This window comes from Acinonyx jubatus, chromosome F2, assembly GCF_027475565.1.
Source record: "Acinonyx jubatus isolate Ajub_Pintada_27869175 chromosome F2, VMU_Ajub_asm_v1.0, whole genome shotgun sequence".
In the NCBI taxonomy this organism is placed as follows: Eukaryota; Metazoa; Chordata; class Mammalia; order Carnivora; family Felidae; genus Acinonyx; species Acinonyx jubatus.
Window position 1 is genome coordinate 81617392 of NC_069394.1, and position 18741 is coordinate 81636132.

At 37.9% G+C, this 18741-nt stretch overlaps 1 protein-coding gene across 2 annotated transcripts in view; it reads right to left on the bottom strand.

Moving 5' to 3' along the window:
* The window catches only part of SPIDR (scaffold protein involved in DNA repair), a 493308-nt gene that overhangs the window by 63267 nt on the left and 411300 nt on the right, over positions 1 to 18741 (bottom strand). For both annotated transcript variants that reach the window (XM_015071433.3, XM_053208306.1), the window contains one exon: positions 7271 to 7411. In XM_015071433.3, the coding sequence (XP_014926919.1) occupies positions 7271 to 7411 (141 nt within the window). The remainder of the gene's footprint in view (positions 1 to 7270; positions 7412 to 18741) is intronic.

Consider the following 18741-nt stretch of genomic DNA (forward strand, 5'->3'; position numbering starts at 1 on the left):
AAGCCTCCCATCCTAACCCTGAAGGGGAAAGCAATCACCTCAAACTTAAAGAGGCTTGAAGGTTATTTGGTGTAGTCATTTCATTTTCAGATGCATCGGGGCCAGGGCTACTGGTATTGGTAGCATAGCCAGGAGCACAATCCAGGTGTCCTAATTTCCAGTTAAGACTCTTTCCAGTCTATGCAGAATGTCCATTTGGGCACACTCAAATTAGAGAACACCATGGGGACAAAAGAAGAGGGTGTTGGCAGCACAGATATACAAGAAATTCTTTAAGAAATAACATAAAGAAATTCATCAGAATGCAAAAACAACACATACACAATATTAACAACCAAGAAAAGTTGAAGGGGGATATAATCTTTTTTTTTTTAATTTTTTTTAACGTTTATTTATTTTTGAGACAGAGAGGGACAGAGCACGAATGGGGGAGGGACAGAGAGAGACACACACACAGAATTGGAAGCAGGCTCCAGGCTCTGAGCCATCAGCCCAGAGCCTGACGTGGGGCTCGAACTCACGGACCGCGAGATCGTGACCTGAGCTGAAGTCGGACACTTAACTGACTGAGCCACCCAGGTGCCCCAAAGGGGGGATATAATCTTGAAGAGATCTGCTTACTTGAACTTCTATTTACTATTCTATTGTTGCTTATGCTTCCCTGTACCAATTGTTAAATGGAGACCAAAAATAATCCCACTTTAAAGGACAATAGAAACATTTAATTTTGAATTCAAATACTCATGTCAGGAAACACTGGTAGAGAGAAAACAATAAGGTCTATTGGGAAAACACAAAACATACCATAAACTGATTGAGGGCTTGAACTAAGCACGCTTTCGTTTACGGGGAGCTTTCTTTTGCTTCTTTGAGCATCACTGGTTTCAAGTACATTCTCTTTCACTGACATTTTGTTCTCCTTCCAGAAACTTAAGTGACCTCCAGGAACAATTTTATTTTTCAAAATCATGGAAGGATGATTAAGAATGTCCTTTAGAGGAGGGTTTCCAACCACAGCAATTACAAAGAGATTCTGGACAAACCTCAAGGGAAGTGTGTGGCTCTTTAAAAGGGTGGCCTTTTTGAAGAGGGAAAATCAAAGGAAGGGAATTACTACTGAAGCTTCTTACCCAAAGACAGCTCTCACCACCACATATTTCCTGTTAAAGGAGCATCTGAAATGGTTCTTCAGTAATAACCTAACCCAACCCAGTTCACTTGCATTGAATAATCCCTAAGGATTCCCTTCTACTGCACTTCTGTGCACTCTCGGTCACACCCAGCTGGAGGGAAGGGTCTCCACAGTAGACTGAACACCCTGGTGCCAACTGCCCAGACTCACGTCACACTGGAGCTTGACCCCTGGCCCACTGTGTAACCCTAGCCAATCATCCTCACCTCTAAGACAGGAGTGAGAACAGAGTTTTTTCCCTCACTGACTCTTGTGAGGACTAGAAAGGATAGGAAAATGAAAGTTTTCCACTTTTCCAATACATGGAAAACTTTTTTCTGTGAAATATTAAGTAATGGACATTCCTAGTCTCCCCATCCTTGATAAAGTATTCTCACAGCACAACCCCACACATGTCTCCTTTGACTTTGTGAGGAGACCACAGGTCTGTGTCCAGAGACTCACAGAGAGCATGATCCTCACCTGTACTGGATGCCAAGTCTTGGGACCAAATGGTCTGCATTTTTCCTGCTAAAATGGAGCTTCAATAATTACCACGTATTATGTGCAAAAATCCAAATCTTGTTTAGGAAAATTCTAGGAGAAACCCAAGCAAACAACTAGTGTCCATTTCACAAATATTTTGAACCTACAATGTGCCTTGAAATGAGCAAGAAATAGCACCTGCCCTAATAAAGCCTAACAGTTGGCAGGCCAATCTGAAATACCGGCTACCAGGCATTTTAATCAATGTCGACTTTTACCAATGTCTATACCATGCAAAGGAGTGTGACAATGACCAAGACAAGGTCTGATGTCTTGCTGTGACTCAGAGCCAGGCACATAGTGCAGGCCAGCTTGGGAGAGCCATCTAAGACTCCTCATATAAATGCTGATGTTTGCATATCATTTCTAAAAAAATGGACACCTTCAAACTTATGCCTATGATGTCACTCTTATTTACGTTAGAGTATACATATGCTCTCTGGTGGGACACAGGTCAGCAGGAATCCCACAGTGCCCTGGGCATGGGCACCGAAGTGAGTATCATGATGACCACTGGGTGCCTTGCTGGAGGAGGTGACCCAGCTGTAACTACTGCAGGAGACAAAGGAGGCAGTGCTGGGTGCGGGTGACAGGAGTCTTCATGAAGGAGCACCTGAAGACTGGCCTGTGAGGGAAAGGTAGGTCTTCAATGAGGCCCAGGAGAAAAGCGAAGCATTCTAGGCATAGGACACGGTGCATGCATGAGTGGTGGGACAAAAGGCTACACATGCAGCTGGTTGGGGACCAGCATGGGGGCTTGTAAAAGGTGTTGGTATCCTGGCTCTGGGGTTAGTATTTGAGCATGTTGACTAGGCTTGGCTTCTGGTATAAAATTTATCAGTGATTAATCTGTTACTTTGAAAACAAAAGTTGACATCTAAACAATAACTATTAATTGGGTCACCCGAGTGGCTCAGTCCGTTAAGCGTCGGACTCTTCATTTCAGCTTAGGTCATGATCTCATGGTTCGTGGCATCAGGCCCCGCATGGGACTCTGCATGGATAGCTTGGAGCTTGGGATTCTCTCTCTCTCTCATTCTCTCTGTCCCCACCCCCCGCCCCCCAGCCCAGCCCTACTCATGCTCTGCCACACGAGCATGCTCTCTCCCTCAAAAACAAAAGAAAACGAAACAAAACAAAAAACCAAAAACTTATAAAACAATAACTATTAATTGGATCATTTTCTGAAATGCACCTGCTCACACACAGTGCCCACCTCCTTACTCTATCACAAAAGCTGACGGGACAGCCGTGCTTTCCTGATCTCCGGTCTGGCTTCCAAAGGAGGTAAATGGATATTTAGACAATGGAGCCTGTCTTCTCTCTTCCTCATTCTAGTCCTTAGCCCCAGGCCTTTCCTGTTGTCTTCAGGGTTCTGAAATCTTGACCTGCCCTCTGAGCCCCCTTCAAAGGTGGCAGCTATTAGCCCACAGCTTTCTGTATCAGGCACTTGCCAATTTAGTGCCTGCTTGGGTTACCCCTGGCTCTCTTGCTGGCCCATGAGCTCTTGGAGGGAATGGTCTATTTTTATACCCCTGGTAAAGATGCCTGCAGGTACCAGAAATTCAAGATTAGTTTCTAACTAGTTTTTTGTTCTCTTTCCCCTCAACTGCTACAGACGTTTCTAAATTTGTAGCCCTGCCACAAGCTCTCCTTCTATCTTAAATCCATTAGAGGTACAATAGCAGGATCATCTTAACTCCACTTTCATTTTTATGACCTCTTCTCTCAAAATTTCACAGAGGCCCTAATTCTCTCTTGGATTGATGCAGAATCCCTAATAATAGAACCTAAGGCTTTATCTAGCTGACTTTATACCTTAGTATATTCTGGTTTAGGATAAATCCCAAAAATTTAACACAGAGCTCAGTGCTACCTACAGCCACTAGCCAGGGGCATAGCACCAAGAGGCACTAAATAGTTACAGAATAAATGAGTGAATTATCTTTTCAATAAACCCTCTCATTTCCTATTTTGCAAACATCCTTCCTGATCCTATATATACATATGTCCTCACAGATAACATGTTACCAATTTGAAGACAGCTTTTTTGTTCCTGGCAGGTCAAAATGTTTAAAGCATTTGTTCTGACTACCTTCTTTCATGAAATCTGACATCAGCCAGTCAGGATCTAGTCACTTAAAACATTAACAGCTTCAATACTTGTGCCCGTCTAGTTTTCTGTTCAGTAGGATGCCAGTCAAGGTCAAAGATCATGCCAGCTGCTTCCTCGTCATTCTGGGCACTAAGGCAGAGTCTTCTGTAAATAGTGAGTACTAAGTGCTCTTATATAAAATTTTCTCTTAAAGGGCCAATCCACAGATCTAAATCAAATAGCACCTATAGGTTAATCATTTTAGATACAGAGAGCTTAATGGGTTTTTAACAAGTTGGGACATAAATATAGCAGGATTTTGAACTGAAAGAACTTTCCCTCCCCCACAAAAAATTTGGCTAGCTATATTTTCCATACCTATAGGGTTAACATATATTTCACAAAATTTCCTTTTCAGTATTGCTCTGTCATATAAAAATAAAAACAGATAATAATCAACAATAAAAAGATAAAGGTCATACATAGAATCATGACATCAAAGTCATGTGACGTTTCAGCTTATTTGACCTACTAAACTGCTGCACAGGCCACGTGGGAAGACAAAGGTCAGGGGACATGCCTTAGGAGAAGAAAGTCACTGGAGAAAGAGCAGGAAGAACTCTGGAGGGGAAGAGAGCATAGGCAGAACTCCACATTCTGCTCAGTGAGCATGCCTCAGCAGGGGGTTTTTTCTTTTTTTTGAAAATAGTGTTTCTTTCCCTTTAAATTCAGGCTATTTTTCTGATGTCTTTTGCTTTAAGCAGTCAGTATGGGCACACAACTCCAAAAATATGTCAGGGAAGTGCAAAATATATGATTGCTCTGTTTTTGCAAGTCTTCTCAAACGAGGCAGGTGGACAGAGCAGTGTCCCCCCCACACTGGTCCAAAACACGTCTGTGTGACTGGACAGCTCTGAGGCCATCAGTCCCCTTCACAGCCTTGTAGGGGAGTAGTGATTTTCCCCCTCACTGGAAGTATGGATTAGATGAATTCTGGTAGCCAAGATCGAAAAGACTTCATGATTTTTCCCAAAAAAACCCCTATTTTCCAACTGGCAAAAAAGTTATTTTCTGTATTAGGTACTGGAATTATATAATTACAATTAATCATTTTAGCTTCAATTTTGGGAAAAAGTACTTTGTTCAGATTTATGAGAAGTATATTTTGTTAGAGTTTACGAGAGTTGCTATGAAACACAATAATTTGGGGGAAAATAAAAGAGACAATTTGTGCTGATGGGGCCATGGATGGATGACTGACAATGGATGATATCACCAACAGGCAATTATAACATCCAGCATTCCTAAATGATCTAATAATTTGTTTTGAAGAAATATAGCTTCTAAAAGACAATCTAAACATTTATTTGGATAGCTGTGCGTCAAAATAAAATTAAATATAGAAGTAAAGGAATTAATTCCAACCTAAAAAATCAAATATTTAGCCACCAACTGAAAAATGGTATGGGTTCCAAAAGTTTGTAAATCAATTATTTGCCACACTCAGTGTATTTCCTGTGTGAAAAAAAAAACACAAACATTTTCTATGGGAATGTTGTAGGTAGTAGTAAGGCTCCCAGTGTGACCCTCAAAGAAGTAGATTAAATATTAGGAACACATATATAGAGTGTATGTCGTAAAAGAGCATGAACGTTACAGAGCCAAAGACTCCTGGATGGCAGTCCTGGCTCTGTCATTCTCCGGTAGAATGCCACGAGAAGTTGTGTGCTATGTGGTCTCTGGCAAGAAGTCAGCCTCCCAGAGCAGCCTCTGTCTGGCCTGTAGCACACAGGAAACCCGGCTCCTGAGCAAGGCTGCTGCCTCGGAGGGAGGATTTCCTGTGCTGGGGACCCCGCTTGTATCCTGGTGTTCTCAGGTGGGAGGCTCACGTGTAGAGTTGACGTCAAGGAAGATTACCTCCCACATGGTCCTGATACCGTTAAGGCTGTCAGGTCCACCTGTGAAGGCAGCGATACCACTTACTGTAACTAACTGCGTAGTCTGTCAGGGGTCTGCAGTTCTCAGACTTAGGACTCAGATGAGGTTCAGCCTTAATAAAGACAAGGTTCATGTGATCCAATTAAACTTTTCACACACACAGATATGCTTTCCAAATGAGCACTGCCCCCCACCCATAAGGAAACTGCATGATAATACAGCCACCCTTTCATAAATAAAAAGAAGCATTTGTTATAAGATAAATCTGCATGCTTCAATAAAATGTTCTCGTATCTATCTAACTAGGGCTTATAGGGGATCTTTCAATAAAATACATGTCTTTTAGAAAAACAAGCTCTTGGGCAGAGCCATCTCTCACCTGCACAGTACCATATGAAAGCCAGATGGTACACAGAGTCGTGGCCAATGGGAATGCTGACTGCTCACAATTTAGTTATTTTTTAAAAATGTTTATTTATTTATTTTGAGAGAGAGAGCACGCACGCAAATGAGTAGGGAGGGGCAAAGAGAGGGACAGAGAGAATCCCAAGCAGGCTCCACACTATCAGAGCAGAACCTGACAAGGGGCTTAATCTCACAACTGGGAGATCATGACCTGAGCTGAAATCAAGAATTGGGCACTTAACCAACTGAGCCACCCAGGTGCCCCAAATGCTCACAATTTAGAATGACTGTGACTAGAATGTTCATTATGCAAACCAGTGGAAGATGCTATCCATAACTGCTTTAAAATCAGAATATCATATACTCATAATGGTTTTTTTCTCTCTTTCCCAGATACTGGTATAAGCTCAGATGTTCCTACAATTAGACAAAAAAATTAACATCAAAAGAGTTAAAATAACACACTATTCAAGGAAGGAGAGATGATAATAAAATAGAGAAAATCCCAAATTTACTGTTTATACTAATTCTCCATATGATTGAATAGTATGATTAAAAATGTTCCTTCTTTTTCCTAATTCATAGATTTCAGATGATTACTGGAGATATAATAGCCACAGTTTGGACCAGATCTATGTACCATTCTACCTTGCTTATCCAAAATCATATTTTAAGGTAAGGTACCATGAAACTTAACAGAGAACAAAATTTTCTTACTATGGGAAGCAAAAAGATGTGACAACTTAAAGAGTTTTATTTAAAGCTTATAAACTGCCTGTACACTAAGTTATATTTTCGTTTATATAAACTGGCTCATGCGAAGCTGTTTTATTTCTTAATTAGTATACAGAAAATAAATCTTTATGATTAAAACACATATATATATAACATTTTGTATTTTCTTAATTTTTAATAAAATTAGGAGTCACTAAACCTGTATAACTGTTTTTGTTGCTAATTATAATTTTTTCCCCTAGAAGTACTTTATGGGCTTTATTCAACTCTGACCTAGTTTTATAGACAAACTCTAGGATCCTGGTTTATTGCCCTTAAAACTAAGAGATAAATCACTAATTAAAGAGCCAGTCATTGCAGCAATTACAGAGGGTCCTCACCTTCCTCTGGTAGCCTTCTGTAGAACCTTCATTCCCATCAGGCTGCAGGATTTCCCTTCCAACTGTTGGTCTTTCAAGATGGCGCCCTCAGAGTATACTTCACTGAACATTCCATAGGCATCTTGCACGAGAAGGCAGACTCTACAAAAGAATATTCACATTTTTTTTTAGAAGATAGTTTTTGATTCACTACAGAGAATAGGATTCCCTTCTTCTTCACTAGGAATCCATTGAAATCATCTTCCTGAATGGATAAATCAGGGTAAATGAAGTTGAATTCAAACATGCGCTTTTAGATTTGTACTTACAGGTGTTTGGATCCGTATCCACCTCATATGGAAGGAAACAGAATTCTCTTTTGGCATAAAACTAAACCCTAAGCCAAATGTGGTTTAAAAGCACACGAAGAAGATCATCCTTTCAAATAAAATATATTGCCACTGTCCCAAAAAGGGTATCCTTCTTCCCCATTTTTATCTTGCCTTTTATAACAGGAAACATTTATATTTTGCATGGATGCTCAACACTGAAAAACCTTCAGTGTTAACATTATGATGAGAACAGTAAGGGGCTTTCTCTGAGAAAGTACATATTCACAGACATGCATATCCCAGTAGGATAAAAACCAGTATCCTTGCTGGCAGCAACAGAGACATGATGGATATTCAGTGACATGATGGGATTCCCCCCAACTTTTAAGTTCAAAGGGCAGTACTTATAAACACCTCTTTTCTTTTTTCTTAAAAAAATCTCTCTCTCTCTCTCTCTCTCTCTCTCTCGATGAACAAGCAGGGGACAGAGGCTGAGGGAAAGAGAGAATCTTAAGCAGGTTCCATGCTCAGCAAAGAGCCTGACCTGGAGCTCAATCCCATGACCCTGGAATCATGACCTGAGCTGAAATCAGGAGTCAGATATTCAACTGACTGAGCCACACAGGCATCCCTATAAAAACCTATTTATCACTGAATTTCCAATCCTCTCACTTCATAATTCAGGGAAATGAAGTCTTACTTATTATGATATGAAACATTCTCAGAAAATATTTACTGAAGCCTGAAGAAAATTTAGGTAATAAATAACACCACCAAAGAGAGTGTGAGGAACAAAACTATTTTAAAGATGAGGGTGTACAGGAAAGTGCATGTTGGGTAAGAGAAGATGACAAATGAACAAAGGAACACTAAATATGAAGTAGTGAACTATAAACATGCTTAGAAACTAGGCTTCATGATTAAGTCTCCCCTCTCAGGCCCACAGGGCCCCCTTGGTTCACAAAAAAAGCAAATGGAAATCTTGTGTGAAGGAAACCACCTTTAATTTGATCATTACTTGTCATGGAGTAAAGCCAAATCAAATAAATATGCACTCCAATAAAAATCACCTCATAGGAAACAAACCACTACATGGGAAGAGTAAAAAAAATAATAATAACAATAGACCTCTTGAGAACTTGACATATTAGAATTTAAAGATATGAAGTATGGAATAACTATCTTAAAAAAAGGAAATTCATGAAGATGTAATACAAGACAAAAAGCTGTACAAAATGACTTGGCATGTTTGAAGAATAAAATTAGAACTTTCAAAAAGGAAACACTCCACTTACTGAAATAAAAATGTTATTAAATAGGTGTAAACAAATGGTTACATGTACCTGAAGAGTATGGATATGTGAATTGGGTTACAAATTTGAATAAATTACCTAGAATATGTTGAGAGCTGAGATAAAAAATGTGAGAGAAAAGAGAAGTACAGAGGATAGGATGAGAAAGTCTAACATTTGTCTAATAGGAATTTCAGAAGAACAACAGAGAGGAAGAAGAAGCAATAGTTTGTAGATTTAGTAACTGGGAAATCTAATGTAAGAAATGAATCCAAAGATCCAGGAAGAAAAACAAATACCAAGCAGTACAACTAAAAGGAAACCCATCCTAGGACACACACTGTAATAAAACTAGAGAATATCAAACACGATGAAAAGATTCTAAAAGCAAAAAGCATGAAAAGACAGACTATCTACAAAGGAATAAAAATTCGATTTACACCAACCTCCTCAAGAGCAATGAATGAAGCCAGATAACAGTGAAATATTTTAAGAATTCTGGAAGCCATCTCAAAACTGTGTACCTGCAAAACTATCTTTCAAGAATGATGGTAAAATAAAGTCATTTTTAGATAAACACTAGCTACATTTTCCACCTACACAGCCTGAAATATTTACTAGTTACTAAGATAATTACTAAAATAATTTCTAAATTATGTAATTTAGGAAGAAGGACATTATTCTGGAAAAAAAGGTCGAAGATACAAGGACTACTGACCAACAATATAAACAAAACAAACACAGTAGAATAAAATAACACCACCATCAACAACATCAATTAATGTGGGGGAGCTGAAAAATTGGAAATGGAGAGCAAGTAGGTCAAATGGGGTGATGAAGTTCAAATGTTTCCAAGTGCTCATATCACTCACAGCAGGATTAAGATATTAACTCAAGATTTCATTAAATATTTACATCTGGTAAAAATTCAAGGATAACCACCAAAAGAAAAGAAATAGGTGTATAAATTCCAAATTACTAGATGGAAAAAAATGGAATGAGAAATATAGACCAAAAAAAACCCCCCAAAACAAACAAATGAGAAACAATACAACCTCAAGAAAATGCACACATAAATGCACACATAAAAAAAGGGCAGGAAAATGTAAGGTAATAAGTATAATGGTAGACATAAGTCTATGTATATTAGAAATGGAATAAAAATGATTTAAACTTGTCAATTAAAAGGCACAGTTTGTCATGGTCGGTTTGAAGGAAAAAAATGTTAACAGGAAATCTTCTAAAACACAGAAAGGTTTAAAGGGTAAAAAAAAAAATGTTTCAGGTAAATATTAACCAAAAGAAAGCCAAGGCGGTAGTTCTGAGACTTAACTAAATAGATTCTAGGACAGAAAGCATTATTAAGGATAGAGAGGTCACTAATATTGATTTCAAAAAAAGTTTAATTTCCCAGGAAGGCATATAATTATAAATCTTTATGTTCTCAGCATCAAAATATATAAAGTCACACAACTACAGAGAGAAGTGAACAAACCCAACACCATTGTGGGAGAGTTCAACATACCTCTGCCAAGTATTAAGTCAATCTGAGGAAAAAATTAGTAAAGATTTGGAAAACTTGCATATACCTAAAAAGTTTGATTTGTTGGATAGGCAATCAGAAAAACTTCCCACAATTACAGAAAATGCATTCTCAAGCACACATAAGACATTTATAAAATGTGACCAATTGGCCGAAGACAGGTCTGAATGAATTTCGAAGAGTCAGTATTGTATGGGACACATTGTCTGCCTACAATATAATTAAAAGAGAAACCAAGCGAAAATAGGTATCTTTAAAAATCCTCCATTTGGAAATTTCACAGCATCCTTTTCAACTCATAGGTCAAATATGAAATCACAGTAGAAAAGAGACAGTATTTTGAACTACGGGATAAAAATACCAGACATGCCAAAACTTATGGATTATAATGATGCTTTAGGGAATTTGTAGCTTTAAATATAATAAAACATGATCACTTCTCCTTTTCTATGTAGATCTTTTTTTTTAAATGTTTATTTATTCTGAGAGGGAGAGAAGGAAAACACACACACACACACACACACACACACACACACACACACACACAGAGTGCAAGCAGGGGAGAGGCAGAGAGAGACAGAAACACAGAATGTAGAACAGGTTTCAGGCTCTGAGCTGTCAGCACAGAGCCAAAAAAATCTTTTTTAATGTTTATTTATTTTTGAGAGAGAGATAAAGAGAGAGACAGAGAGAGAGACAGAGAGAGAGACACAGTGTGAACAGGGGAGGGGAAGAGAGAGAAGGAGACACAGAATCTGAAGCAGGCTCCAAACTCTGAGCTGCCAGCACAGAGCCTGATGTGGGGCTCGAACTCACAGACAGCAAGATTATGACCTGGATCGAAGTCAGAGGTTTAACTGAATGAGCCACCCAGGTGCCTCTTTGAATTAGTTTTCTATGTATTTATCATAAATAAGTTATATACCTCTGTCAACTACCAAAGTGTTCCTTCAGGGTGCTGAACCTTACAGGTACTCTGCCTTGAAAGGGCTCTCCTGGAGCCTCTGCTCCTGGAGCCTCTAGAGTCCAGTCTAGACTGGTTAACATCCACCTGTGGCATGGTAGTTAACCTGGGATCGCTTGTCAGAAAATCTGAGGGATTTCCTTTGCTGCTCTAGCATGTTCAGTGTCGTATTTTCCATATCTCATACCTTCCTTTTTAAACTTTTTTTTAAATGTTTATTTATTTCTAAGAGAGAGAGAGACAGAGTACGAATGGAGAAGGGGCAGAGAGAGACAGAGAGAGAGAGGGATACACAAAATCTGAAGAAGGCTCCGGGCTCTGTGGCTCGAACTCACGAGCCATGAGATCATGACCTGAGCCAAAGTTGGACGCTTAACTGACTGAACCATCCAGGCATCCCTCATATCTTCCTTTTTTAATTGACTGTAAGTTAGTAGGTCACATCTTCTAACTTCCTGAAAAGGGGGGATTGGGAGCTAAAATTTTTTTTTTTAATTTTTAAAAAATATTTTTTTTTTTTAGAGAGAGAGAGAGAGAGAGAGAGAGAGAGAGAGAGACAGACAGAGAGAGCAGTGGAGGGGCAGAGACAGAGGTAGACATAGAATCCAAAGCAGGCTCCAGGCTCTGAGCTGTCAGCACAGAGCCTGACATGGGACTTGAACACATGAACTGGGAAATCATGACCTGAGCCGAAGTCAGAGGCTAAACTGACTGAGCCACTGAGGCGCCCCAGGGAGCTAAAATTTTTTAAACGTTCATGAAATTTTTGTTAAACTATCCTCAGACTTTATGGGTAGTTTGGCTGAGTATAGATTTCTAGATTGGAAATAATTTTTCCATTCCAAATCCAATACTGCTTGTCTTCCTCCTTTCTATAGGGGAGATGAGCTCTGTTCTAGTTCCCAGGGTGCTGACACTGAATAGTGACAATTCCTCAGTACACTGGGTGAGTGGTATCCTTACTGAGTCCCTTCACAGTGGAATCACATCTACTCTAAGTCATTTCATTGATAATTCTTATTTTTTCTTTTCTCTCATTCTGGTTATTGGACATCCTGGACAAGTTCTTTAATTTTCTTAACTTTTCTCTCTTATTTTCCACTTCTTTCTGGCAGTTTCTTCAACTTTGGCTTTCAATGCTTCTAATTAGATCTTTCATAATTTCTACTTTTCATATGTTTAAATTCTAACAGTTCTCTTTTAAGCTCTGAAAGATGTTTTCTCGCCCCTTGACAGTGTTCTTTTTTGTTTTATGGTTGCAATATCGTAACTTCATTTAAGAAGCTTTCTTCAGGCCTCTGCTATCTGTTCCTATCTTAGGCCAAGCTCTAACAACCTTTCTGGATTCTTCCAAAGGGTAGGAAGAGGAACTCATCAACCATGGGTTGAATGAGCTGGGTGATTTTATAGTTGGGGAATCTCAGATGTTAATATCTTTATATCTCCTGTTGATGAGAAAATTCCTCAGAAAAGACTTGTGTTTAAATACCCACTACATACCAAGGTAAGGCAGGAACGACCACTCACCAGTGTAGACTAGGGGGACAGGATATGATCGCTTCCTGGACAGACTTGCAACTAATTGTTTTTCTTATTTTAGTCCTTTTTATCTGCCACAGTGGTAGTAGGAAAATTGGATATGCAAACAAAAATAATCCTTAACCGTTATCTCACATTATACACAAAAATTGACTCAAAATGGATCATATACCCAAATATAAAATCTAGAACTTGAGAAAACACAGGAGAAAAAATTGTTGTTAACCTTGGAGTAGGTAAATACTTCTCAATTAAGACACAAAAACACACATTATAAAAGAAAAAAAATTATTTTGACATTACCAAAATTAAAACTTCTGCTCTTCAAAAGACACCATTAAGAAAATGAATAGGCAAACCATAAGCGCTAAACTGACAAAGAGCTTGTGTCTAGATTTCATAAAGAACTACAGAGCTTATTATTGATAATAATAATATAATAATACTCTATATTACGAGGAATAAAAGAAGACAATCCAATCAAAAATGGGTTAAAGATACAAAATATCATGGGGCACCTGGCTGGCTCAGTTGGTTAAATGTCTGACTTTGGCTCAGGTCATGATCTTGCATTTGTGAGTTCGAGTACCACATCGGGCGCACAGAGTCCGCTTCAGATCTTCTGTCCCTTTCTCTGCTCCTCTGTTGCTCATGCTCTCTCTCAAATAAATAAACATTACAAAAATACAAAATATCATGAATTCCATTTCTATGAAATATCTAGAACGGTTAAATCCATAGAGACAGAACAGAGAATGGTGGTAGCCAGGGGGGTAGGAAGAGACAGAAATAGGGAGTAACTGTTTTATATGTATGGGATTTCCTTTTGGACTGATAAAAATGTTTTCGAACAGAAGGAAATGGTGACTGTATACTACTGTAAGTTTTATATCAGGTGAATCGCACTTCAGTGTAAAACAAACTGGACAAATATGTGAATAAATGCTTCATCAAAGAGTATGGCCGATAAACACATGTGGCCAGTAAACACATAAAAAGATGCAGAACACCATTACTCATAAGGGAAATGCAACTTAAAACCACAATGAGATACCACTATACCACTATACATACATACATACATATATATATATATATATATATATATATATATATATATATATATATATACTGGAAAGAGGGAAATAAAAAAAAGTTGACGGTATCATGTTTTGTTGAGGACATGGAAGAACTGAAACAATCAGATTTTAGGTGGAAATATGTATGTTAAAGCCACTTTAGAAAAAACTTTGGCAGTTTCTAACAAAGTTAGACATATACTAATCACATGGCTAGTCATTCTACTCTAGGATTTTCCCAAAATAAATAAAAGAATATATCTGCACAAAAAAATTACAGATAGGTGTTGATGGTAGCTTCATTAAATAATAGCCCCAAACTGGTAACAAGACAACAGCTGAATGGATAAATAAATTGTGATGTATCTTTATAATGAAATACTACTCAGTAGAGAAAAGAAACAAACACCTGACACAGGGATGAATCTTGAAAACAGTGTGCTGAGTGGAAAAAACATAAAAACAGTTTATATCAAATTATAGAAAAGGCAAATGACTCTACAGTAACAGCAAACAGATCTGTAGTTGCCTGGGACTGGGGCCAGACAGGATTTACAGCAGAAGGCATATGGAAACTTTTTGGGGTGATGGAAATAGTCTATGACTTCACTGTGAAGTGACTCTACATGGTAAATGTATTTGTCAAAACCCAATGAACTATATGCTTAAATGGGTGCACTCTATTGTATGTATGTAAACTGTATTGCATATAAATTGTACCTTCAAAAAGTTGTTTAAAGGAAAAAAAAAGGGTAGAGGAGACAACTTGAAGAAAATTCCACTGGAGAAACATAGGATAACAGGATAACATAGAAGAGATTGGAAAACTTATTGTGACCTATGGAAGTTGTTACAGTCCTAACTCATTGTGCTAACAACAGGCAAACAATGAGAAAGAATCAAATGCTTAAAAATCCATTAGAAAAATATTATCCTTTGCAAAGAGGCGTTTCCCCTTGTCATTATGAACTTTCAAAGGAAAACTGATATAACTTAAGCACATGTTTTCTTGTGCATCTTCAACAAATACTGAAAACGATCTCATACATACATACATACATACATTTAAATTGACTGCTCTCTGCACTGTTTTTAAAAGTAGGCTTCATGCCCAGCATGGAGTCCAACGTGGGGCTTGAACTCACGACCCTGAGATCAAGACCTGAACTAAGATCAAGAGTCGAACACTTAACCAACTGAGCCACTCAGGCACCCCTGAAAACCACTTGCTTTTAGAGACAACTCTCAGAGTATGAAATTATAAATACATTTGGATATTTTTAAAAAGGAAACAAATACATTATTAGTGTTTCATGAAACAAAACTTAAAATCTTACCTTTTTCATGAAATCTCCATTACAAGGAACCACAAGCAAATTAACTATTAATTCCACCCTGAAAACATTAGGGTTGAAAATGCTCCCGTGTTCTCTATCTGAGCAGGCTCTCAATAAAAACTCTTTCCATGCTTGAGAGATTGAATGAGGCTGTGTTGTGAACACACACACAGCAAACTCACATAATACTTAACTGTATACAGTGTTCACAGAAATATTCAATCACTTATTCACTCACTAGTGAGTTCATTTAAAGCTCACTGAGCTTAAACTTTGTAGGATATGTAAGGAGGGAAGGAGTCAAATAGAAATATACTTGAAAATCAAAAGATTTGAGCAACGTTAACACCTAACACTAATATAATGTATTATGGCTAATTACAGCATTGTCATAGTGTCTATTTAATCCTTCACCTGAGGAAACTAGGCATTGTTGACAGATGAGTAAAGTGAGGCTTAGAATGTTTTTAAAAAACCTAGCCAAGACCGTATGGAGATAACTGAACCAGGTCTTAAATGCAAGGCACTTGATTTGGTATTTTTGTGCCATAATATCACGTTACAGTAACAAGTTGTACGAATGTAGAAGAGTGATTAATTTTGTGGAGTGGAACAGAGGAGAACATCTGAGAGCAACTAGCATTCTAGTTTGCAAGGCAAGCACCAAGAATGCAACAAGGAATTAGCTCACGGCAAACTGCATGATGACACTCCAGAATATCTTAATCTAATCTTTATAGAGAGGCAACGATTTTTCCTACTGCTAAGTCAAACTATTTAAAGTATACGTAAATCATATCTAGAAGAACTTTATCCACTCTACAACTTTCAAAAGATACTTTTAAATGTTTTGACAAGAATTATATTAGAATATTAAGGTCAGAATGTAAGGAACTTATGCTAATTATTTTCTAAGTCTGCTAGTGTAATAAAATGAAAAAGAAATACTCTTAAATCACTTGAAAATAATTTTATTAACTGTTTGATACTGTTATGACTTTAGTCCAAGACCCAAGTGGGAAAGAACACAAGATTACTCTTTCATAATATTATCCTATTTAAAACAGTATGCTATGTGAAAGCAAGGATAAAAGTATACATTTTCGTGTTGAATTTATAATGTCTTTTTTGGTCCACAGACCATTTCCTATCATAACCTTTGGGAGTAAGTGCTTTAATGTTTTGTTTTGTTTTGTTTTTTTCCTCAAAGGTCTATTCACCTTTAATTACCCCATCACCAACTTGCCTCTCTGTTCCATGTCTAATTAGGGAGGCTAAGGCAGAGTCTTGGGGAATCAGGCTCCATTTCCTAAGGAGGAAGTCCTAGACTTCCTGTAAGAGTGGTCCTATACGAGTTCAGTTAATGCCTGCTTGACTATACTGATGTGTCCTGCACAGTTTTGTAAGCATTATTGCTTAATAATATATGCAAAAGTCAAGATGAATATAAAAACTTCCGTGGATCTGCTTTATAAAACTAGAGAGATTTGCTTGTGTTGAGGAGAGAAGAGGAATTAACTAATAATACCTCTTCCTTAAATCTGTTCTGGTATTTGCCTTTATCTCAAATAACCAAGGAATGGTGCTCTTACTCTTCTGCCCTAGAGAAGAGCTATTAATGTTTCCCTTCTCCCTTTTTTCTTCATGCCTGGCCACACATGCTTTCCCGCCTTGCCCTGCTCACTCAGCTGAAGCTCAGGGCTCACCAGCTCAGGCCTGAGGTGGAGTCACTGTCCTCATTAGTTCAAATGGATTGGAACTGTGGCATTCAACAGTCCAAACCAGAGTTAGCTTATCAGCAGCATACAAAAAATTCCACCCACTCGTTGCTGCTTCCTGCTCAGTAGATACCATCTCCTAAAATCAGTGCTAGTGTGATAGGTCTCAGCAGAGAAGGGCCCCCTCCCTGATCAACTTGTTTTTCCTGACTCACCAGAGATGTTCCCCATGAAGCACATCATGTTTTAAGGGAACACAAATGGCTTCCCAGGGAGGAAAGAAATACCATGTGAGTAACTCTGGGACCTTGAAAAAGTTACTTACTGCATGAACTTGAATTTACTCATCTTAACATGGGAGTAAGGGATCCTAATTGAGAGGCTGTTGTGAGCATTAAAACAGTAACACAGGGCTTAGCACAGTGACTGGCACAAGTAGATCAATTTCTCCTTGGCAGGTCCTTAGGCCAGTTTTATAATAAGATTTTCCCCCATACAGTTCTTGAACATTTTTGTTAGATCTATGCCTATATCACTTGCAATTTTGTTTGCTATTTTAAATGGGTTTGTTTGTTTGTTGCTATGTTGCTGGTGTAAACAAATACAGTTGGAGTTTTATACAGAAAATTTTTGTTAATCCCTCAATCTTACTAATAGTATTTGTGATACTTTTTATGAAGTTTTACGTAATCATGTCCTCTGTGCATTATGACAACTTTGCTTCAGGCTTCCTAACCCTTATGCTTTTTTTTTTTTTTTCTTTTTTTAATTTATCTTTTCTGACTGCACTTTAGGACCTTCAGCACAGTGCTGAAGAGAAGCTAGTGACATTGGGCATACTTATCCTGATTTTGAATAAAATGTCTTCAGTGTTTTATAATTAAGAATGATGTTTGGTAGATATCGCTCATCAGGTTAAACATTCCTAGTTTGCTGAAAAATTTTTTAAATCATGCCTGGGTATAGGATCTTATCAAATGCATTTTCCATATTAGTTGGAATGACTATATGATTTCATCTCCTCTGATAATGTTGTAAATGACAATCATAGCTTTTTAAGTTAAAGCATTTTTTTTTACTCCTGAGATAAAGCCAAGATCCTATTTGCTATGTTTTGTTTGGGATTTTTCTATGTCCATGAGTGATACTGACCTTTAATTTTACTTTTCATAGTAGATTTAATTTCATTTCTCAAAGCAATTGACTATTTATATTATTTTCATATGATAAGTTGACAGGGATTGTTTTTTTTTTCCTTGAAAAATCTGTATGGGATTTGAATGATTTATCAAAAGTTTGAAAAAATTTAGTAAATACACACACATACACACACCCCTCAGATCTTTATCCATTCATCTATTAATGGACACTTGAGCTGCTGCTTCCAGATGAGCAAAGTTTACCAGTCAAATCTGAAACATTTCAGCTACTATTTACTCAGATGGTTTTTCTGCACCCTCCTCCCAACTTTCCTGCCATTCTACCACTCCCATTACATGTATGTCGGTGCACGTAATGGTGTCCCACATCTCTATGAGGTTCTGTTTCATTTTCTTCATTCTTAAAAAAAATATTTTTAAATGTTTATTTTTTGAGAGAAAGAGACAGAGTGCGAGTGGGTGAGGGGCAGAGAGAGAGGGAGACACAGAATGGGAAGCAGGCTCCAGGCTCTGAGTTGTCAGCCCAGA